Source organism: Nilaparvata lugens, chromosome 13 (assembly GCF_014356525.2).
Source record: "Nilaparvata lugens isolate BPH chromosome 13, ASM1435652v1, whole genome shotgun sequence".
Lineage (NCBI taxonomy): Eukaryota > Metazoa > Arthropoda > Insecta > Hemiptera > Delphacidae > Nilaparvata > Nilaparvata lugens.
In genome coordinates, this window is record NC_052516.1 from 1,961,415 (window position 1) to 1,986,003 (window position 24,589).

At 33.9% G+C, this 24,589-nt stretch overlaps 1 protein-coding gene across 5 annotated transcripts in view; it reads left to right on the forward strand.

Moving 5' to 3' along the window:
• LOC111046749 (regulating synaptic membrane exocytosis protein 2) overlaps window positions 1-24,589 on the forward strand; it is a 167,519-nt gene that overhangs the window by 131,642 nt on the left and 11,288 nt on the right. For 2 of the 5 annotated variants that reach the window (XM_039439560.1, XM_039439562.1), the window contains exons 20-22: window positions 8,513-8,642; window positions 18,898-19,109; window positions 22,678-22,817. In XM_039439560.1, coding sequence (XP_039295494.1) covers window positions 8,513-8,642; window positions 18,898-19,109; window positions 22,678-22,817 — 482 coding nt within the window. Of the gene's footprint in view, window positions 1-2,372; window positions 2,524-8,512; window positions 8,643-17,358; window positions 17,611-18,897; window positions 19,110-22,677; window positions 22,818-24,589 lie in introns of those variants that run through there. The other 3 variants (XM_039439559.1, XM_039439561.1, XM_039439563.1) reach the window with 2 other exon arrangements.

Genomic DNA, 24,589 nt, shown 5'->3' on the forward strand with positions numbered 1-24,589 from the left:
GTGGAGGATGATCTCTGGCGGATGGGAGATGTGGCATGGAGACGAAAGGCATGTGACCGTGTTGTGTGGAGGGCTCTAGTGTGAGAGGCTGAAGCTCATATCGAGCTGTAATGCGAGAAGAATAAGAATGGCATTATATAATGTATTGAAAATATTGTATTGTGTGAAGGAGGCAAAATGGGTTCCTGTTGTCTCCATTAATAAAAATAATGATTATATAGCCGAAAAATGTCGTGATTGAACAATTTTAAAAAAGTTCTGATTTTTGTTTATAATCATTCAATCTTTGATTAGCTAATCGGTGGTTAAATTGCGATATCGGTTACTTATACTACTCATTAGATTCAAGTGCAGTTGAGTAGTATTCTAAATATAATCTCATTCATGAATGAATAACAATAATATTGGGAATGAATGACAAAAGTTGGAATTTTGGAGGAAATTTTTGAGCTGGATTAATGATATCGGTCACTCATCTTACTCATTGGTGTGTAGTTGATTGATATTTAGAAGACAGTTTCAGGCCCGGTTGCACAACAGCCGGTTAAATTTTAACCGTGATTAATTCCAAGAGAACCAGTCAGAGGATCCGTCTTTTCAAAAACGCCTTCTCTGATTGGTTGCACTGCAGCCGGTTAAATTTTAACCGTGATTAATTTCACGAGAACCAATCAGAGAAGCAATCTTTTTAAAAACGCTTTCTCCGATTAGTTGCACAGCAGCCGGTTAAATTTTAACCGTGATTAATTCCACGAGAACCAATCAGAGAAGGCGTTTTTAACGGCTTCTCTGACTGGTTCTCGTGGATTTAATCACAGTTAAAATTTAACCCGTCGTTGTGCAACCGGCTGTAATTCATGGGTGAATGACAATAATATTGCGAATAATATTGACAGAAATGAGAATTTTGGAAGAATATATTGAGCTGGATCCACACAACAGGCACAGTGAACAGTGAAAATATGATTTTCACATGTTCTAATTGGACTATGCTCACTCAGCACAGCCGAGTGAGTATGAATGATCTCATTGGAACGTATGGGAATTATATTCTCACTGTTCTCTGTGACTGTTGTTTGCGAATCCAGCTTTCATTCTATGATCAAAACAGAACTGAGAGGCATCTTCACTTGTAGAAATATCATTTGAGGTGCTAAAATAAGAGTGAATGAAAAAAATGAAAAATTTATTTCCAGAATAATATATCGTGAATTCGATAATTAGTTTCTTATTGGAGTTTTACTTAATCTGAGTTCAGTAATTTAAATCTTCAATCACTTTTCGACTTGCTGATTTGAATGTTATGATTGGATCAAGGCACTGTATTCAGTTCAAAAAATGACATCATCATTGATACTAGCAAATTATATGCATAACGTGGAACACTTGTTCGAATGCCTGTGAGGCTCAATCAAATCATTCATTTTATTGGACGAAGAGTGATTTTTATAACTAAATTCTATGTATTTCATGTGAATCCTTGTGTGACATCTCATGTACAATTTATAAAGATAATTTCAGTGCCCTACATCAGTTCAAGATGTCACAGCAATTATTGTGAGTAGCTCTAACTTATCTTTTATTGCTGCTGCTTGACTTAAACTTATGTGATCAATTTTTTTTTTCAATATATTTGACACAGTTATTGTTCACTTTCATATTGACTCCACAGCAATTTATCTGGTCAAATATAGTAGTCAAATAAGTCTATCCTTATCGCTCTCAATTAGGATCAGAGATCATCCTAAATCCCAGTCAAACAACATCCCTGCAATTTGGAGTTTGATATCATTCATAGATAAGATTGGAGATGTTGAATCAACAAATTTCGTAGATAATTAAACAAAACCGTACTGGAACCCACTTGAAACCCAAACAAAAACTTTCCTACAGTAAATTCCATGATTATTGAACTGATTTATTTATTGAGAATAATTTTTAAATTACAATTATTATAATAATTTCAGGCAGAAAAAAGTTTTTTCCTCCAACTCCGTGCATAATGTGACAAATCCCTTCCGATAACCACTTTGAAACTCCACAAAAGCCACAAATTTTCATGATTTTTCAACTCTTTCACCACAGGCAGAAAGCAACTCCATAAGAAGACCCTGTTGAAAAACTTGATAAACCCTTCAGTTAGAGAAATTTTCTCACTCAACGCCGTGGAATTTCTGATAAAAACCTATAGAAAGCCTTAACAATTCCTTTAAAATCTGACTTAATTCCATGATTTTCTACTATGTTGATGAACCCTTCAGTGAGAGGAACTTATACACTCAACGCCGTGGATTTTGTGATAAACCCCTATAGAAAACCTTGAAAATTTCTTTAAAATCCTACTTAATTCCATGATTTTCTACTATGTTCAGGCAGAAAACGTAGGATAGGCTTCGGAGTGAGAGGGAAGACTTCGTTTACAGTGCACCGGTCGGAGGAGGTTCTTCCTGACGAAGTGAGACACTTGGTGAAACAGACCTCGTCGATATCAAGCGACGGCGAAGGATCGCAGGATGGAGACAGGTCCTTATCTTGATCCTTTCTAGTCCTGGAGAATCGGTGAAGAGCGGTGAAAAACGTCCTGGGGTTTGAAACGTCCAAAGGGAGAGTCCTGGTTCCCTTTTAAAAATAAATAGATCGATAAATTTCTTAGGAGAAATATAGTAGCTCCTAAATTCTCCGGAAATTTTCCTAGTTCCCTTCAAATACCTTGGAAAATGAATTAATACTTCTCAGAATTATTGTTCAATACTTATGAGTTCTTTAAGAAGTGACCTACGTCCTTCTCAATTCCATCGAGTCCTAATTAATCAAATAAATAAATAATTTGGTGGCCCTAGTCAATTCCTCGAGAAGAGTTGTAGTGTTTCTAAAGCTATTCAAAAGGTCCTAGGTCCTTCTCATTTTCATCGAGTCCTATAAGTTGAATTAATTCAAAAAAATAAATTATTTGGTGGCCCCACTCAATTACTCGAGAAGATGTATTAATACTTCCCAAAAGTATTTATCAATACTTATGTGTTCTTTAAGAAGTTACCTAGGTCCTTCTCAATTCAATCGAGTCCCAAATAATTCGAATAAATAAATAATTTGGTGGCCCTACTCAATCCTTGAGAGAAGTTGTAGCGTTTCTAAAACTATTCAAAAGGTCCTTTAGTCGTAGGCCCTTTCGATTTACTTAAAAATATTCTCATTCCATTCAATGTTAATTTTACCTACATTGATCAGACCCGTACCCATTGAATTTAGGGAACTATTTTTATCTCTGTTCACTCAGTTCCACTCTTACAGTCTCAATATTAAAAGTGGCTCAACTCTCATTGGTTTGAATTATTGCCACTTCTCATAGTGTCTGACAGTTTCTCAGCAGCCAATAAGAATGCGTCAAAAAGTGGGAGTGCTTACTGTGGCGCCATTGCTAGCTCGTGATTAGTCGAAAATGTTCTGACGTCATAGTTACATCCATACTAATTTTCTAAACTAGCTATGAATTTGGAAGAGCTATTGTGCCACACACATTCATCAAATTCACAAATGGAATTGAATTCATTTTGAGCTATGAGAGTTGTCAAGAATTTTTCAAATATTCTATCAGTTTAGTCCCCTTGTCAATATTTGATCAGTAAAATGTTTTTAGCTGACAATTTCATTGATGAAACTCTCAGACTGTAGCTCTTGACTTTATTCCACAATCTATATTTTGTGTTTGATACTCTTTTTGGGAGTAAAACCATTTTTGGTCAGGAAACTCCTGATGTAGTTCCAAGACTGTAGTTCTTGACTTCATTCCACAATCTATATTTTGTGTTTGATGCTCTTTTTGGAAGTAAAACCATTTTTGGTCAGGAAACTCCTGATGTAGTTCCAAAACTGTAGTTCTTGACTTCATTCCACAATCTATATTTTGTGTTTGATAGTCTTTTTGGAAGTAAAACCATTTCTGATCAGGAAACTCCATTTAAAAATCTGTGAGACTGTAATCCTCTCTGTATCATCCTTCCCTTCTATTAGAGTGAAGGGTGAAGACCAAACAGCAGTTTACGTTAACTACAATGAAAATTATATAATCGTAGGCCTATGTGAGAAATACACAATTCTATAATAATATCAATATGGGAATAACAAGGCGATCCTTTCCACTAAGGCCTTATACAGTAATAAGCTGTTGTATTGATTATCATTATTACCATATGGCCTTGAATGGTGGGGAGACCCAAGGGTAGTTCCACCTCGCCGTATATAGTCCAAAGTTCCCTAATGGGAAACCAGACACTAAGGTTATAGTCAGCACAATACTTTAAATTTACACTTTTTACTTCGGAATGAAGTTCATTTTGATGTTAAAAAGTCCAAACATATGCAAAAACAAAATAAAATACAAAACCACTAAGCCAAATTTAGAAAATATTGAATTTACACAATAAATTTAGAGCCGAAAATTTATAGCACGTTACAATTTTGCTATTGTATTGATAACTGACATTGAATCGGGTCATAATCACAATACAAAAACTACTCAAATGAGCACGAAAAACAGTAATCAAGAAATTGTTTTGTAACACCGTGAAAATCGTATTCCGATCATGATTTGACATGTGATTAATAATAATTAATTGATATTGGAGTAAGTAATGGAGTAATGGAGTAAGTTAAACAAATAATATAGGCTGCCCCATATAGAGCACCGTGTAACAGGAGTAAAATATTTTCTTAATATAAATTTTACATTTGAAGCACAAATAATGTCAATTAATGTGATACATAACTTCCTATAGCAGAAAATATCCCAGCTAAACTTAATGGTGTAGTGATAGGATAGGATCAAGTTGTTAATGGAAATAATCCTCTATCATTCAATCATTCAACAGAATCACATACAACTTCTAGAAAAATTTCAGAAAAAGTACTAGCCCAGAAAATTGGCTAGCGAAAACTCACTCCGACATACCTTGTCTAGCTTTTCTAAATATCAATGATAAAATTTGGCTCTATCTCTCTATCTAATTAATTTATCTCTCCCTATACTTCAACGGTATTGTTCTGGGTTCCAGCTCTAACAGTGTCTCACAAAAGTTGGACGTAAAGATTAATTTGTTGCTAAAAAGACGGTTTTAGTTGTCAAAGCTGTGAGAGAAGAACAATTTGGTGCTTGAATCAACCTGTTTTATTACACAAATAATTTTTCTCCAGATTTGATCAATCTTTCCGTGTGCTACAAATTTCTGGTATTGAAATGAAACTCTATGATCATTTTTAGGGTTTCTCATAACATTTGTCTTTTTATTTTATTTTCATTTAATCACTTCTCTTTTTCAATCATTTTTTGTTACTCTCTTCCACGAAGTAGTCACCACGCCGTTCTATTTTAATTTGAAACTCTACAAAATTCTTTGTGAATTATTTCAATTTTCTCCAAAATGTTTTATTTTTATTTATTATATATATTTTTAAACTTTTCGTAATGTTTTGTTTGAGAGTTTTTTACAACCTAAAAATTAATGACAGGATTGTTTTTAACATTTCCACTTACACAAAAAATGATGCTCTTTTTGAAAGTGCAATCAGAACTATGATATCTTTTATGGTTCTTAAGAAAAAGGTACATTACGTTAACATGTGGAAGGATACAGGAAAGTGCTCCCCTTAATTTACAAAATTGTGAGCCCCTTCAGATCCTCACACAATCCAATACCAAAAACAACAAATCTCCAGTCAATCATTAATTTATTCTTAGTATATTTATAACTTTTCACAATGAGTGATCGAGTAATCCCCCTTTTATTAATGTTTTAATTTCACATCCTCATTTTCATCACACTTCCTTGCTCCTACCAGTTTTATCACCTTCTTTTGCTTTGTGATTTACCGGTGATGCTTTATGTGTCGTTTATCATCCATGTTCCATGCCATCTATCATATTTTTTCAGTTTTTTAGTTGTATCTGGGTTTTAAATATCGAAATAACTACTCATTTACTACTGGGTAGTGCACAGTGTGTGTTTTGATTATTATATGTGGAATGCACTTGGATATATATTGTTGGAGCACTAGGAAAATAGTGTTTTTAAAAGTTTTCTATTGAGAAATCACAAGTTTTGAAGATAAATGATTCATGATAGTCGAGGTTAAGAACATTTTCCTTGTTTCTCATGAATTATGTTTAGTTTTCTATAAATATCAATGATAATTATATAGTAATGATTGATTATTTTCGGGAACTCATAATTCATGAATGACGCAAACTTTTTCTTGATAATCATGAATCATTAACGTTCAATTAATTTAGAAAAGTTATATATGCTGTTATTTTATAGATGTTGTAATAGTGTGTTGTATTTTATGTCTAAGTGTTGTGTGTTTGTATGTTCTCGTTGTGTTGAATATATTACCGTGAGAACGAACAGCTTAAAATCGATAACTTGCTTCGATAACTTGAGTTATCGATGTAGTTTCTAGTGATTGATAGATAAGATCCAACTCAGATTCTAGCTTATCCACGAGTTAGATGACAAATTCAGTCGAAATAATTCTCAATTTTGGTGAACTTTTTTTATTGTTCCAAGCCCTAAAAGTTCAAGTTTATGAACCTAGAATGAAGATGGATAATCAATTTTTCAATATCTTATGCATCTTTGGATTTGTATTTTGAAATTAATTGATCTGATAAATTCAAAATTATTGTAGAACATACATTTTTTGGACTCAAAATAGTGTGTGAATTTAGTTATCATTTACATAACCTCTAGACTGTGTATTCCAAATTAAGGTTTAAAGCAGTTTTGGGCGAATGCCTGTTGTTTTACCTGCATTGTATCTATTGTCTATGAATAAATGAAATGAAACGAAATTCTATCAATCGATTTCAATAATCTCTGATGAGATTGAACATGAATGAACAAACAATGAATCGGTTTATTTTTCTGAAGAAGAGTTGAATTATTAAGCTTTTCGTTCTCTTTCATTTCTTTCAGGGTTTTCTCCCCTTTGTCTTAAGAAATAGTAGAGCGTAGGATAGAGTAGGTGTAGATGTTATGAAATGAAGAATATTAATTCAGGAATATGAAGATGTAATGATGGAATCTATAGAGTGGGAAGGAATTGAAGATCAAAAATAAGAGACGTGAAACAGAAAAGGAGATGGAAATAACAATAAATTGTAGATAGTTTTTTGTGGAATGATATGACTAATACTTCCGTAGGTCTACCAATGATAAGAAAAATTGAATCAAATTAAAGGGAACTACACTGGTTTAATAAGAGGTAGAGAGTAGTGAGATACTATAGTTCAGGAGGGAAAATTAGTAGTAAGAGATAGAGATACAATTATATCGAAAGATGAAAATTGAATCTCAATAAAAGAAAATTAAGCTGAAAATAATAAGTGAATAAATAAAGCGAGAGATTCCTACATCTAAAAGCAAAATAACATTAACCCATTCAACCGGTTGATTCATAAAATTGTTACAACCGAAACCGGTATCTCTTTCCAATAAATCTGTTGTTGTAAAATATCTAGTTTATTATTCAGTATGGATAACTAACACACTATCACCTCCACAATTACTCAGAAAGTATCAAGGGTCTATAAGCGATTTGATCATTACTTGACATGGACCAAAGTTTTCTCGTGCAACTGAGATCCTACGATTTCCATGTGACAATCAACAAACTCTGAATGGTTCTTGGAGATTAATTCATGAGTTTTGATCATTCTACTCAGTTACCAGTTGAAGGAGAACAGATTTGGGGAATTCCCACATGAATTTAAATTATTCTACCCAGTTACCAGTTAAAGGGAAACAGTTTTAGGTAATTTCTACTTGAGTTTGAATTATTCTACTCAGTATCAGTTAGAGGGAAACAGTTTTGGGGAATTCCCACATGAGTTTGAATTATTCTACTCAGTTACCAGTTGAAAAGAAACAAATTTGGGGAATTTCTACATGAATTAGAATTACTCTACTCAGTTATCAGCTAGAGGGAAACAGTTTTGAGGAATTCCCACATGAATACGGATTATTCTACTCAGTTACCAGTTAGAGGGAAACAGTTTCGAGGAATTCCTACATAAATACGAATTATTCTACTCAGTTACCAGTTAGAGGGAAAGTGATTTGGGGAATTTCCACATGAGTTTTAATCAGTCTACCCAGTTACCAGTTAGAGGGAAACAGTTTTAGGTAATTTCTACATGAATTTGAGTTATCCTACTCAGTTATCAGGTATAGAGAAAGAGTTTTGGGTATTCCCACATGAGTTTGAATCACTCCACTCAGTTACCAGTAGTTGAAAAGAAAGAGATTTGGGGAATTCCTACATGAATAAGAATTATTCTACTCAGTTACCAGTTAGAGAGAAACAGTCTTGAGAAATTCCTACATGCATTTAAATTGTTCTGAGAGATCCCTACATAAATCTAAACTATTCTACTCAGTTAACAGTTGAGATCTTGGGAACCTTTTGGGGAGAATTTTTAAGTTTTTCTAAATCGTGCTCTTGTCTCCCCCTTCAGACACCCTCGGGGGCGCAAAAAAGACTTCCCGCGGGGGCGGGGGGGGCTTTGCCCGGTCTCACGAGGTGACTCCCCTGACCCCTCCTCGTCAATCGGACGGCAGCATGTCAGGTTCAGATCACTCGTCATCGTAAGTTGGACAAAAAACAAACAAACAATTTGAAGACGATCTCTCTCACTTCTTCGCTCTCTCTTTGAATGCTCTCTCTCAGCTCTCTTCAAACTCCGAACGGATTATATAGAAATGTGTGGTGGAGTATTTGTGGTGTATTCACTTGTACTTCTAGTGGGCTGAGATTATTGTTTTTTTTTAATTCGCCTGAATTTCAAGACAGATTTAAAAAATTCCATAGAATAATTATTTGTTTATCCATATCCCTGATTATTGATTCACAATAATTGGGGATAGTCGAAAAGCCTTTTGCTCGAATCTGTTCCTCTTTCACATAGAGGAAAAGAGCAAGTTTAACTGAATCATTCATCTCTCCATAAATATATAAACGTTTATTGATACACTAATAATATGGTCAAAATATTTGGTGAGAGACTAGAAGCCCTTTGCCCAAAACTGTATATTTCTTAAAGATTCTAATTAGATTGGAACTCACAAATAGTAATCGATTTTGAAGCGAGAAAACTAGGTCCTTGCCTAAAATTGTTCTGCCTGAAAGATGTATGAGAAAAATTTGTGCCGGTTGCACAACAGCCGGTTAAATATTAACCGTGATTAATTTTACGAGAACCAATCTGAGAAGCCGTCTTTTCATAAACGCCTTCTGTGATTAGTTCTCGTGAAATTAATCACGGTTAAAAATTAACCGGATGTTCTACAACCGGACCTATGAGTTTAAAAAGTAAGATACATGAGAAGATGGAGTTCCTGTTTTGAGACCATCTACTGCTATTCTAAACTTGGAAAAATAATTTAAATTGAAATTTCAAATACAAAAATTGATACAATGATTCATTTGAAGGTTCAACACATCATTGTGTCGGTTGGTCCAACCAAAATCATTGAAAGAATTGTAAATTCCGCATTTTTACTACTGTTGGAGTATCCTAGAAATAAATAATCAAGGCCCCCAATAAATGTATGTAAAAGTACAAGTGATTACAGTCCATAAAGCTCTTCTCATCATCTTACATGATCGATATCATTGCTGCTTTTTAAATAGATTCTCCCATTCGATAAAACTCGTATATCATATTAAAATCAACTAAGAAACATTCTCATGGAGGATGAGCTTAATCTTGAAACTTGAATCTCTCAATTAGGATAAAAAGTGAGATCTTGATACTCTGGAATAATTTTTAATGATTTTTTGATTTCTCAAAATGTATGATTTATATTAATTTCAGGAATATAATGAAGGAAATCTATAGGCTATTTGAAAATCTTTACCTATCACTCAACCAAGTTCATGAGAACTTCTCCATTTCTATGGATGGTAGTTACATAATTTCTTGATGGAATATTGCAAGAACGTTTTCAAATATTGAAGATAATTTCATAAAGTTTCTCTCTAAAGAATTGAAGAATTACACTCACCAGAAAGATTACCTCAAAACTTCTCTAAAACATTTTCAAAGTGTGTGCTTGTACAAATCTGTAGGTACTGAATTGTTGGAACAGAATATGAATTACGTTATACATTTTTCAGATAACTGTGTAGCAAACTTTTAAAATTAAATCAGTAAATTGAGGACATAATTTCAATTTGAAAACAGTCATGTCTCATCTGGAGGACCAAGGAATCTCAATTTTATGAAAGCGGCAAATGATATAATTCATGTAAAATCTGCACACGCAAATATGAAAATAATGCCTGCAAATCTATATGTTTTACTGGCACTATATATACGTTCTTCTCCGTAAAAGTTCGCTATCTCTGGAATCTGGGAATGATTGTTGGAATATATCTATATATATGCACCGCTATTAGTTGATCTATATGTTGAATGATCATCCATCTACCTAAATCTATGCCTGTGAAATATATGTGTTAATTATGTATTTATGAGAAATGTATGTTGCATGATTTACTGCAGAGTCTACACTACACTTTTGTAAAAACATTTCTGTAACATACAATTATTATAAAAATCATGATAAATCATGGTGAACAATTTAAAGCAAACATACACAACTCACGATTCCAATGTACAGTATTACGGTAATGCTGTAATAGACAGTATGAATTGAACATACAACCTTTCAAAAATATCCCAATATACGGTAGCATCATGAGTAGTTGAAAGTGAACTCAATTGATTCTCTGAAATCTAATAACTGGCTTTGCAATTCCAGAATATCCAAATAATTTCTAGAATAAAACTGCGTTTACACCAAAATTATTAACAAAATGTTAATAATCTAATCCTCATAGATTCTATTAGATTGAACATGACTTATCATACCATGATAAACATATGTGTTTGTCAAGTTACGTTCAATCTAATAGAATCTATAAGAATTGAGTTATTAACATTTTGTTAATAACTTTGGTGTAAGCCCAACTTCAATATCACGGTAAACAACAGTTGTCTATCACATCATCATATTGAATTGTTCATAATACAAATGAGAGAAATAAATGTGATACTAATTTCAAATTCAACTATCAAAAATCAAAACTTCAACTTGAAAAGGAACAAATAAATTTAATCTCTGTTTGAAATCCAGCCAACATAATTTCAGCTATCAGGTCACCAAACAAATAAATGAGATTTCAATTCTAAATACGGCTTCAAAACATTGAGAATTCTAAAAAAAATTTGAAATTTCATGATAAATAGTTGACATTGTTTTATTGACAAATAGAAATCCTCGCGATATTATCGTCCAATGACTGAAGCTGACTTGTTCGCCCCTCCTACCAACAGGCGTGTCTAGTCTCAGCCAATGAGCTGTCTCCAATTTCAACACTTTCTCTCACTCCGCCAATTTAATGAAACCGTGTATTATAGTAAACAAATTCAGCTCTGTATACTTAGAATGTCTTATTTACGAAATAATTTCAACACACTTTCCTAATATACCATACTTGTCTATTGAAACTTTCAGTACGAAATCTAGAATATAGAATGATTATATCATTACAAACACTCAGCAAATGATTTTATCCAAACAACACCAGAAATAAACATATTCAATGATAAACACAACAAATAACAATTTTCTCATAACTCTGCTATGATACAATACTTTTTAAAATGCCTGATGTGTATGGAATTCTTGGAGAAATAAATTTATAACTCTGATAATATTCTGTGTGTTTTTGCCTGTACTCTCGCTTTGAGTGTGACTAATTTGGAATACTTGTAAACTCTCAAACAAAATTACACAATCTCCATAAAGGTGTATGTATATTTTTGAAACTAATCCCGTAAAAACTTTGACTAATTTCGATGAAGATTACTCATTTTAAAATTATAATTGGAAGATTCTTTTGATTCTACCAAATTTCTCCTGGAGGAACCACAGATTAAATCAACAAGTTGTTTACATATTTGATTTACTTCACTTGATTCAGTTGTTAGTTGAAGGAAAATATGGACTTAAAGTAACTATGGGAGTAAACTATGGAAGTTTTTCTCTCGTGACATCCAGAATCTCAACTAACTGACCTTTGAAATGTCTTTATATTCGTGTAATCTTTGATGAAGGTTTGACACTCGTTCAAGACTTCATCTTCAATCAATTCATGATCATAGATCTTCAACCAATTGATGTTCTTAGATCTCCAATCAATTTATGATCTTAGATCTTCAATCAATTTATGTTCTTGGATCTCCAATCAATTTATGATCTTAGATCTTCAGGAAATTGATGATCTTGGATCTCCAATCAATCCATGATCCTAGAACTTCAATTGATGTTCTTAGATCTCCAATAAATCTATGATCTTAGATCTTCAGGGAATTAATGATCTTGGATCTTTAACCAATTTATGTTCCTAGATTTTAGATCTAAACGCAAATTTCAAGAATGCACACACACCTTTGTGATGAATATATGCCTGTTCTACAGAATGCTGACTCCTTACACACACATGTTTGTATATCTATATAGCCTTGATTGTTCACTGTATAATGCCTTAAAAACTGCACCGGATTCTACTCAGTGTTATTTGGTTAGTTATGTCATATATATTTTTTTCAAATCATACATTCTCCATCGCTCACTCATTCATACACATATCTTCTTATTTTTATCCATCTTTCATTGAGAGTTGAAGAAAGTACTACTTGTTTTGAAGTTGCTAATATTAAGGTGAAAATTTCTCTCAGAACAGGAATAAAATATTGATAATTTGACATGGGAATTTCCATCATTCGTGAATAAAGGTTTGTATGACTGTACTACAACAATTCATTGAAAAAAATCAATTTGTACATACAGAAATATACAGTCCTAAGAATTCCTAGGGCCGGTTTCAGGTCAGAGCTCGGGATTCAGGTAAGTTCTAGACTTTAAACAGCTGAAGTCAGAAAATTGGCTTTCCAAAACGGAGCGTAGTCGTAGTTAATAGTTGCAGCAAAATATATCTTTATTTTCTCATTTCTATAATTGGAAACGTTTCCCCTTGACGAAATGTAACATTCCTAAATAATTCAAAATTGCTGAAACTTCACACTATTTTCTCTTTATTTTATTTTGTGTTCAATTTTCTAGTTTTTCGAAATGTAATTGAAACGTTACTTTGACTATGACAACGACTAGGCCCCGTTTCGGAAAGCCAATTTTCTGACTCCAGCTGTTCAAAATCTAGAGCCTAGCTAGATCCCGAGCTCGGAAACCGGCCCCTTGTAGCCTATAGCAAATATTCAATATCTTCCCAAAGTACTAATTTTTCAAATATATGAATTTAGAAATGTATTGTTAGTAATCTGTACAATTTTTATTGTCAAGTGAATTGTGTTGGGAACTGTTCTTTTTCAATGATTTTACTTACCGATATAAGAGTCGTTTAATTCTATTAATTCGTATTAATTCTATTGAGTCGTTTGACTACTATTGAACAATTAAACTACGACATAGCAGTCTGATATTTATAAATGAATTAAATTACGACATAGCAGTCTGATATTTATAAAAAAACGCTATTAGCTTCTACTCACACTAGTGGAGCACTCTTTATTCATTGAGGAAGGGCCTAGTGTTCGAAAGTGCTCTACAAATGTGACTAGAAGCTAACAGCTTTTATTTATAAATATCAGACTGCTATGTCGTGATTTAATTGTTCAAAAGTGATCATTAACAAGCAGTTCGTGATGGAAACAAACATTCAAGAGTCTATTTTATTCCTTCAATGTATAGTTCTCAACTACAGATTCCAGAGCGAATTCTTATATTTTGTAAGTGACCAAAAGTCTTATAAATTATTATTTTACTCCACTTCATACATTTAATGTTAGCTACGATTAACTACTCCTTTTGAAATGTATCAGTTCCTACATTAAACTTCAAAATGTAACTTTTACACTTTTGATGCAACTCAAGTTTTGGAGATCATTATTGTATCCGCTTGTCCAATTTAAGAGGAACATTTTTATCCAATCATAGATTATGAAATAATATTATTACACTGTAAAAACTCCAACAATTATTAAGTATGCATCAGAGCAAGAGCATTTATTATTACTATTGAATTTCATAAAACTTTAAAGTGAGGAAGCACTCATATTCTTTGGTGTGGTGTTGACCGTTTCGTGCTGGTGTTGCACATTCTCAAGCCAAACAGAATCTGTTACTGTTTGAAACAGAAACTCTGTTAGTCTTGAAAATGTGCAAGACAAGCACGAAAAGGTAGTCGCCACACTTCAAAGTTTTTCGCTTCAAAGTTATATAAAATACAATAGTAATAATAGTAGTGAAAACAAGAGGAATAACCAACAACGTATTTATTATATTGAGTGTATAACACTTGTGGAGAAGAACAAAAGGCGTAAACTCAAAACAGTTCTTTTTGAGTATTCCATTGAAGAAATACTATATCTAGATTCATCCTTGATATTTCTGGAGAGCTGCAGTTCTGTTTCACATTGGAGATTACATTTTTGACGAGTTTTATAATCGATCTATAAACATCTGATGCGCAGTAAGCACTATTAGAATAAACTATTCATTGTTAATAACATTGAAAAATCATTGGAATCCTCTACGATATAAGAGACTTATAAGGAATATTCATAACGAATCTTCCTGAAATACCTCGTTTCTAGTATTCTAACATTCACTTGAAAAGAGACTTATATTCATAAGGAATCTTTCTGAAATACCTCGTTTCTAGTTTCCTAACATTCACTGAAAAGAGACTTATATTCAAAAGGAATCTTTCTGAAATACCTCGTTTCTAGTTTCCTAACATTCACTGAAAAGAGACTTATATTCAAAAGGAATCTTTCTGAAATACCTCGTTTCCAGTATTCAAACGTACAGTTGAAATTGTTCAAAGTTTTAGATGTACAGTAGTTTATATTTTTTCAATCGGTTAACTTGATAACTTAGGCCCGGTTGCACAAAAGCCGGTAAAATTTTAACCGTGATTAATTCCACGAGAACCAATCAGAGAAGCCGTCTTTTCAAAAACGCCTTCTCTGATTGGTTCTCGTGAAATTAATCACGGTTGAAATTCAACCGGCTTTTGTGCAACCGGCATTTGGACTGTCTACACTCTTCTCATATAAAATAGTAGATTCATCGCTGTGAATTTAATAGATTTCTATATAAAATTTCCATCTGAATTCTCCTGGATCGAAATGTTTGAGACTTGAAGCATGTTTAATTCGAAATGTTTTGAGATTCTTTTTACCCCCACCACTTTATTGAAATACTTCTATGTGATTGGCTATTCTGTAGAACAGTTCCCAACCAATCAGCAAGCACTTATGTTGAAACTCTGATAATTACTTTCAGCAAAGACGCTACAAATATTATTTGCATTATACTATAACTAACTGTTACAATATACTCTGTATATTGTCAATAGTAGGTAGTCTTTGCTAAGGTAATACTACTGATAAGTCAGTTGAGAACACAGAGTATAAAAGACAGCCAAAAGTAGTAATTCAAGTACAGAGTTGAAGTTTTTGTTGTCTATATAAATACCTTCATATGAATTTTAACGATATTTTGTGAATTATAACAGTGAACTATTCAACCAACTTGTAAAATATTTTCAACCTATCTGAAAATTGTATAATTCCTGTATATTAAACCTAGAAATCTGATCTTACTATTAGCAAATCTCTCTCTTACTCTCATTCTTCATCTCACTTCTTCATCTTATTTTTCACCTCTCATCTGCATTCTCACTCTCTCTCTCTCACACACGCTCATTCATTCTTCTTCACTCTCTCATTCTATGTGTGCGTTTTCCATTATCCTCATCTTATTTTATTTTGAAACCCTTGGATGAATGGTAACGGCTAGTGAGTTTTTTTGTGAATTTTTTGATTTTCTCTAGCACCATTTTGAAACTCTTCTACTCGATTTTTGCATTTTCGAACGATATATTTGAATACTCTTCTCAAAAATGAACATATATCTACACTCATATTGGTCTTCACTATCTTTGCTAAACCTATTTTTATACTCTATTAGACACCTCTATATATAACCTGAACCAGGTAAAACCCCGATATTAGAAATGCCCACTCTTCACCGATTCTTCTACAGTATAACTATATATAGTAAAATCTATACTATAAGATTTATATTCTACTCTCTAACTCTCTCTATATAACGCATTCATATATATTATGATAGAACTCTACTCTCGTAAACTATATAGACTACTATTCCTACTCTATCTTATACTAGTATTAGAATTGTTTGTGTGTATATTATACTCCTTTAAACATGTACAAAATTCTTGAATATTTTTGTTGTTGAAGGAAATAATTGGAGATTTGAGTAACGGAGAATTTATTGTGAAAAGTTCTTTCGTAGAGTGATCTGCACTGCTGCAACACTAAGGCCCAGTTGCACAAAAGCCGGTTGAATTTTAACCGTGATTAACTTTACGAGAACCAATCAGATAATGCGTTTTTGAGAAGACAGCTTCTCTGATTGGTTCTCGTGGAATTAATCACGGTTAAAATTTAACCGGCACTAAGTCTTGTATAGATTCAGTCTACACTTGTGTATTCTGAACTCGTTTAATCTACAGTTACTATATTATCTTTGATATAGTAACTGTAGTTCAATTTAGAATTGTGTAGATCAGTCTACACTAGTGTGTGTAAATTATAAAATGGAGCTGCTTGCTCTACAAGAACGCTCTGTGTAAGAACAGTCATAACAAGTGATAAACTATTTTGAATGTTTTTAAATTTCCGAACAGATATCAAGTATTGTGGAAGGGAGAAAATTATTGTTATGTGGATCTCAATATTGAAAGAGTAATATAATTATTTCAATAGTTTGAAATCATGAATTGATCAAGTAATATTATGTAAGTATCAAGAAAGATACTATACAACAAATTGATTGGAAGGATAATATTTCAATGGTTCAAACTTTATACGAAGTATCACATTTTTCTATACAAGCAAAGTTTAGGTTGTGCAATAACCGCCATTGAAAATATTGAAATAATAATCATTATTATTGATCAATCTACAAATCACTCCATGGGAAATACAGAATATAACCAACCACATGTATGCTATTTCAATTTTCACATCATTGAAGTAGGCTATACGTAAATTAAATTACTTTCAATCCGACAGATTATAATATTTTATTTTGTTTCAGTTTTTTCTCACCTCTACATTTCAGTGTTCTGCTCAAGATACATTCCAACTTCACATTCTATAACTACATGTTTCAAATTTTTCAGTGACAAGAAACACAAAAAGAAATCAATCCTTGGCTATTTTCCAAAAATGAAAACAGGCCGAAAACGAATCTTGAAATTATTCAAAATGAAAACGAAGAAACAGGATTTCGAAACTGAGTATCTTTCAAATTTATCTGAGGTTTCAGGCTTTTTTGGGTTTTCTTAATAATGTGAGATGGGGTTGTGGAGCTTTAAAAATACAGTCAAGTTATTTCTAGGTTCATATTAATGAAAACACAAATTTAAATTGTCGACCACTTTTTATTTTTAAGGTTAAAAGTTCATATTAGTTTGTAACTCCTTTGCTTCTTCATCTGTCAATTATTATGACAGATGAGCTCTGTTTCTCAAGAAATCTAAATTCTAGTAAATATCCTCTAAGAATTGGATAATCCCACATGTTTGCAAGTTTCTATTTTCATGACACCTGGGTAATTTCAACCATTTTTATACTTTTTTGTTCGATTTGCTTATATTTGCTTCTGATTTTGCTTCTAGTTGGTGGTTGGTTAATGTTCTGCTTGAAACACAACTTGATTCAAATTATGAATGATTGAAATTATCGAAAAAAATTGTATGATTTTGGTGTTTGAGGAAAATGCTTCTATTCATCATAAGTCATAAATACTGTGTTGAGTGTAATAATATAACAGAATGTGTGGTAACACTATCTGAACATAACGTGTTTTACACTCTAATCTCATTGGCAAGAATAAGTTTTGGTTTTCTATGTGAACGTGATTTTTAGCTTTCATTGACAATATCTGAAATAAGTTTGAGCACAGTCATCAATGGTGGACTGTGGTTTAAATGAATACTGTTCACATTATAGTAAGATTCACCTTATGAAGTGAACAGCTGATTAACATTGGTTTTCTATCCTTGTCCGTCATTAGATAAATCAGATAGCTCTATCCTTTTCTACATCTGTGGTGTAGCTCAATCGTTTGTTGACTATGTAAAGATAAATAACCTATTCCTGTCACATTCCGATAGAGAGTTGATTGACTCTCCAACAAAATGTGATAGAGAATCGGCAACTCTGTTGTTTTTTTTTATCATGCTCAATAAAAAAATGTAATTATATTGTAGAAAAATGTATTTGTAGTTTTTGGGAATAGATTCAATTCAATTCAATTTCATCTGACGTTATAATGTGAATCACATCAAAGTTGAGATCTTTTTTATAAGTAGGAGGATCATGATCGACACATAAATATGATGATAACCTCGACACATATTATAATGAGGTATCATTTTGAAAACTTTTCATTGTAAAATGTTAATATTGAGAGCGTATAGAAAAAGTTCTCTCCCTATCATTTTGATGATGTACTTATTGTATCAATGAATGAATAAATAAATAGAATGTAACGTTCTTGAATTTATAAATGAGCTCCTCTGGATGTGTCGCCCCAACATCCAGATAAATCATAATTATTATAATGGAGATCTATGTTTTGGAAAAGCATGCAACCTGTACCCCCGCTATCACTTTTTCTCGCTGACATATCAATTTTCTGTTCCTCAACCCTCTAGTTGGACACCTAGCTTGAAAGGCTCGGACGGGGGTCAGTTGTCCGATTTCATCGAGGGTCTCGGTCCGGGGCAACTGGTGGGACGACAGGTGCTGGGTGCCCCCGCCCTGGGGGATATCCAGCTCTCCATGTGCTACCAGAAAGGGTACCTCGAGGTGGAGGTCATCAGGGCGAGAGGGCTGCAGGCCAGGCAGGGTTCCAAAGTGCTTCCAGGTGGGTCATTTTTCTCGATTCAATTTTTTATTTTCCAAGTAAAAAACACTTTACAAATCAAAATAATATTTACATTTATACATCTATTTATTTATAATTTTTACAAAGAAGCACTGAGAGGGAGAGAAAAACTAAGGATACTCCTTGTACCATTTTTCTCCCAAATTTAGATAACATTTTAAAAGTCCAAGAGAATAATAAAATCAGTGTTTCTATTTGTGAAAGCTGTAAGTGGCTGGAAATTTGGAATAATGTACAAAATTGAAAAGTTTTCGAAAGCTCTACGTAGCTGAAAGATCTAGAAATTTCAAGGAATATCAGAGAGCTCTAGGGGGCTGAATGATCTAGAAGAATATAGAGAATACATGGAATGTCATAGAGCTTTAGCTGACACTTTTTGATGTTACTGACAATACAGACTCTTTCCAAATGTTGGTCCCATTTTCAAAAATTGGTATTTATTAAAGTAAAAATGCAAAATGGACAACCTTTATACCAATGGAAAGAGAAAGTTTTTTGTAATACCTTACAAGAGTTGAATGTGGCCTCCGGCTGCTGCACGGCAAACATCTACGCGGTAGCTAGTAGCCAGGCTCGTCCCACACGCGAGAAAACGTATCTGGTGGCAGTGATACATTGTAAAAAACAAAACTGTAATGAAAAATCGTTAATAAGTCGAATAAATACACTGACTGCATGTCAGTGTTAAAGTGACAAAATTGTGTGTTAATTGATAATAAATACAGTCGAACCTCTCTATAACGAACCTCCACTTAACGAAATCCTCTACACAACGAATTTTTACCTCGTCCCATGACATTTTAGAGTTTTGGCCTCTATTTAACGAATTTCGGACCTCTCAACAACAAAGTTTTCTCTTGACTTCAACATTCAAAATGTAGTGTGTATAAGAAGCAGAGAGTCATTTTCAAAGAATTCTTTAGTTTCAGAAGAAAGGTCAATAATAATGGACTATAGGACTAGAAATGAATGGCAATTCAAGTAGGAAGAGGATTAACAGTAGGTAGACAGTCAATAGAGGATGAAACACATGTCGGAAATTGAATGCAAGCTACTGGAAATAGACTTCCAAGAACTTGTCATTCGTAGACCAGGCAGGTAAACGACTGGACTTTCTTATCCTTGCTTTTGTCACACATTTCAATTGTTAGAACTCGTCATTCATAGATAAAGGAACGGGAATGCTGGATTTTTCCATCCTCCTACCCTTTGCTTTTGTTACTCATTTAAATTTTGCTGGTTAAGTTACTGTACTCAGTTTCATTCAATTTCTAAAAAATCGTTATCAGATTCTAAAAATAAGTGTTGCTAATGATTTGCAACATTGTAAATTTGTACATTTGATGATACTGATAACCGGTGATAAAATGGGTGACTGTAATGAACGAGAAAAATCTTCCATTGGCAGGGAATTTAATCAATGAAAAGGCTTTAGAAATTTTAGTATCATTGGGATACAGTAGCTCTAAGGCAAACGACTGGTAAGAAAAATTCAAGAAACGGCATGATATGGTCCAAAAAGTGATATCGGGTGGAAGTGCTAGTGTTGATATGTACCCTCTTGTGAATTCTAGAAAGAAAATAGTCTCAGAAAAGTTCTATATAATATTATGAACCGAAAGACGATTTCAATGTTGATGAGAGTGGATATTCTTCAAATGTTTGGCCAATAAGGCACTAACTACCGCCCAAATAATTTAATTACCTCCCTTGATGTATTATAAGATCCATAAGATTGTGGCAGTTTTCTTCACAGAGCAACCTCTCAATAACGAATACCTCTCTGCAGCGAATTTTTTCTCGAGATCAAATTGACATAATACGTTCAAATTCGGAACAGAGGTTTCACTGAGGTCTACATACAGGCGAGCGAAGCGAGCCCGCTGATCTCATTTTTGGACAATCCAGTCGGGGGTCCAGAATTCGGTACAGAGGTTCCGCTGAGGTCTACATGCAGGCGAGCGAAGCGAGCCCGCTGATATCATTTTTGGACAATCCAGACGGGGGTCCAGAATTCGGTACAGAGGTTCCGCTGAGGTCTACATGCAGGCGAGCGAAGCGAGCCCGCTGATCTCATTTTTGGACGTACCAGTCGTGGGTCCAGGGGGCGGAGCCCCATGGCTAGACGGATATGGCGAGCGAAGCGAGCCTGACGGCTAGTAGATTACAGAATGAGACTTCCCGTTCTACAGTAGCCTACATGTTGGCCCAGTAATGTCTAGTTCACATCTAGGCTAGTGCTGGCAAACCATCTATCCATCCACGCTGGTCGTCATTGGCCATCATTGAGGCAACATGTGGATCCGGTCTTATTTTGAACATGTTATAACTCTTCTTGGCCTGTCAATAATTCAGGCTATCAAATATTTGGAGCTCTTCTCCAACATGTGAAAGTAGTGATGTATCTTCTCCTAGAGCTTCAGTAGATGCAGCTCTTCTCATCGTGTGAAAGTAGCCTAAGGCTACTTTCACACGATAGGAGACGTGCAACTTGAACACTGAACAGTGTTCACGTTTTTTTGTCGAAGTACATTGAGTCAAATCGTGTCTTTCACATGGTAACTCCTATCCAGGAACCTCGTTTTGTCACGTCTTTTCCCCTCGAGGCAATCAGAGGCAAGATCTAACAACAACGCCGACGTTTGCTCAAAAGTATGACTCATCACTTTTTCTCAAAGTCTAACTTCCTTAAAAATATAGATGGAAGATTTCTGATTTCGGATTTGGATTCAGCGACCCCAAATTCTTAGTCCCGTTTTCAAAAATATCCGAAAACAAGGAAGTTATGGCTGTTTTTAATAAAGCTTTCTATTATCATATAATTATACGGTAAAAACGAACAGGTACTGTACTATACAGTACGTAAGTACTGTAGCTATTATTATACAACTTACACTGTATTCGTGTAGGAAATTTGGTAGGATATTTATCTTGATTTCTGAAAATACCCCAATATAAGGGAGTAAGATAACTTTGAAAAACCAAAGTTTTCCTGCCGATTGAAGAAACATTGAAAATGCATAGGAATTATAAACGTGTAACAAATATCAGATCACTATTCAAGCTATCAAGCTTTTCATAAATTTATTTGTCTCCTCATGGCAGAAGGTTTGCGCCCAACGTTTTCACTTAAACATTTCTGTGATTAAATTGTGATCGAACACATTATCGTATTGATCTTCTAAATCCAGTTACATGTACATCGATTTTCGTAAAATTGATTTTTTACCGTTCCTATGAATTCTTTATACAGGTTCAGCACAACTTGTTAAATAGCATTATGTTTGATTCAACAGAATTCATAAGGACGACAAAACATCGAACAACAAAAACACGCTTTCTGAGTAACTGGCTTTAATAAAGCATGGCTTCACGAAATACAGTACGATAATGGTTTGTACGATTACAGTACGATACAGTACGATTTGGAGCTCTTCTCCAACATGTGAAAGTAGTGATGTATCTTCTCCAAGAGCTTCAGTTGATGCAGCTCTTCTCATCATGTGAAAGTAGCCTAATTAATCCTGTTTCTATATTATTTTTGCAGCGCCGTACGTGAAAGTGTACCTGGTGAGCGGCAAGAAGTGTCTGGCCAAAGCTAAGACGACGACAGCCCGACGAACGCTCGATCCTCTCTACCAGCAACAGTTGCAGTTCAGGGAGAACTTCCAAGGCTGCATACTACAGGTAAAATTATCATACTTTAGAGTATAATGCTATAAATGCAATAGGATCGGTGGTGAATGCTGAGAAATAGAAGTTCTTTATATTTTTACTTTCCTTGCCCTATTACCATAGGTAAGGAAAGTATTGCTTTTTGAAAAAAATTAAGGTACCCCAATTTCTAAATTTCTATACGTTTCAAGGTCCCCTGAGTCCAAAAAACTGGTTTTTGGGTATTGGTCTGTATGTGTGTGTGTGTGTGTGTGTGTGTGTGTATGTGTGTGTGTGTGTGTGTGTGTGTGTGTGTGTGTGTGTGTGTTGTGTGTGTGTGTGTATGAGTGTATGTGCGTCTGTGTACACGATATCTCATCACCCAATTAACGGAATGACTTGAAAGTTGGAACTTGAGGTCCTTTCACTATAAGGATCCGACACGAACAATTTCGATCAAATGCAATTCAAGATGGCGGCTAGAATGGCGAAAATGTTGTCAAAAACAGGGTTTTTCGTGATTTTCTCGGAAACGGCTCCAACGATTTTGATCAAATTCATACCTAAAATAGTCATCGATAAGCTCTATCAATTGCCACAAGTCCCATATCTGTAAAAATTTCAGGAGCTCCGCCCCATCAATGCAGATAGATTCCCAATTATCAGGCTTCAGATACAATTGAAACAAAAAAAATCAAGTGGAGTAGATTGAGCATGAAAATCTCTACAATTAATGTTCAGTAACATTTTCACCTAAAATTGAAAATAAGCTTTAAATTCGAGAAAATGTGATTATTCAATTGCAAATTATTGTTGATTCTATTAAATCATTCACTATGAAGAGATAGCAGACCTCATGTGTGTCTCCAGCGTTATTGCCCTGTCACCAGCTGGCTCAAATCTTTGAATAGTACACTTGAGATGCGCGGGAACACTAGCGTCAGGTGATCAATTTTCATAACGGCAAGGAAAGTTGTGTGAGTGCGCCACACCAGATTTTTGAGCTAGGATGCACGGTTAAAAAGATAAAACATCTGAAACTTGAAATGTGAGTCTTGGGGGGGTAAATATTTGAATTACAAAAAAAAAAAATTCAACATGTAATGTATGAAATAAGACCACCTTCGAGCTCTGGAAAATAAAAGTTTTCTACACTTTTGAGCTAGGATGCACAGCTGAAGAGGATAAGAAATCTGAAACTTGAAATTAGTGACTGTGAGGGGGGGATTATCGAATTCTAAATTATTAAAATTTTGAACATGTGATATATGAAATAAGACCACCTTCGGACGCTGAAGAATAAAGGTCCTCTACACTTTTGAGCTCGGAAGCACGGTTTAAAAGATAAAAAATCTGAAACTTGAATTGGGACTTGGAAAAAAAATCGAAATGCCAAAAATTGGAAAATTTTCAACATGTGATACATAAAATAATACCGCTTTGAAGATCTGAGAAGAATGAGCCCAATTTGAACCTGATCTGATAAAATATTGAAAAGTTCGGTTGATTTTTAGGGTAAAATTTCCGAATAAATTGCCGCTATCTTGAAACGGGATTGAATTTGAAAATGTTGAATACATACGTTTCTGCGTCTTGTTTCAAAGTACTTGTATACCAAATTTTATCCAAATCGGACAATAACTGCGGTACAAACAAACAAACAGACAAACGCCGATTGACTTGAAACATAGAATTATCTTCGCTCATTCAATAATCTTGTAATATACGTTATACTGATGGAAAAAATCTAGGAACACTTTATTATTCAGCGTATTGCAGCATATATACACAACACATTTATAATC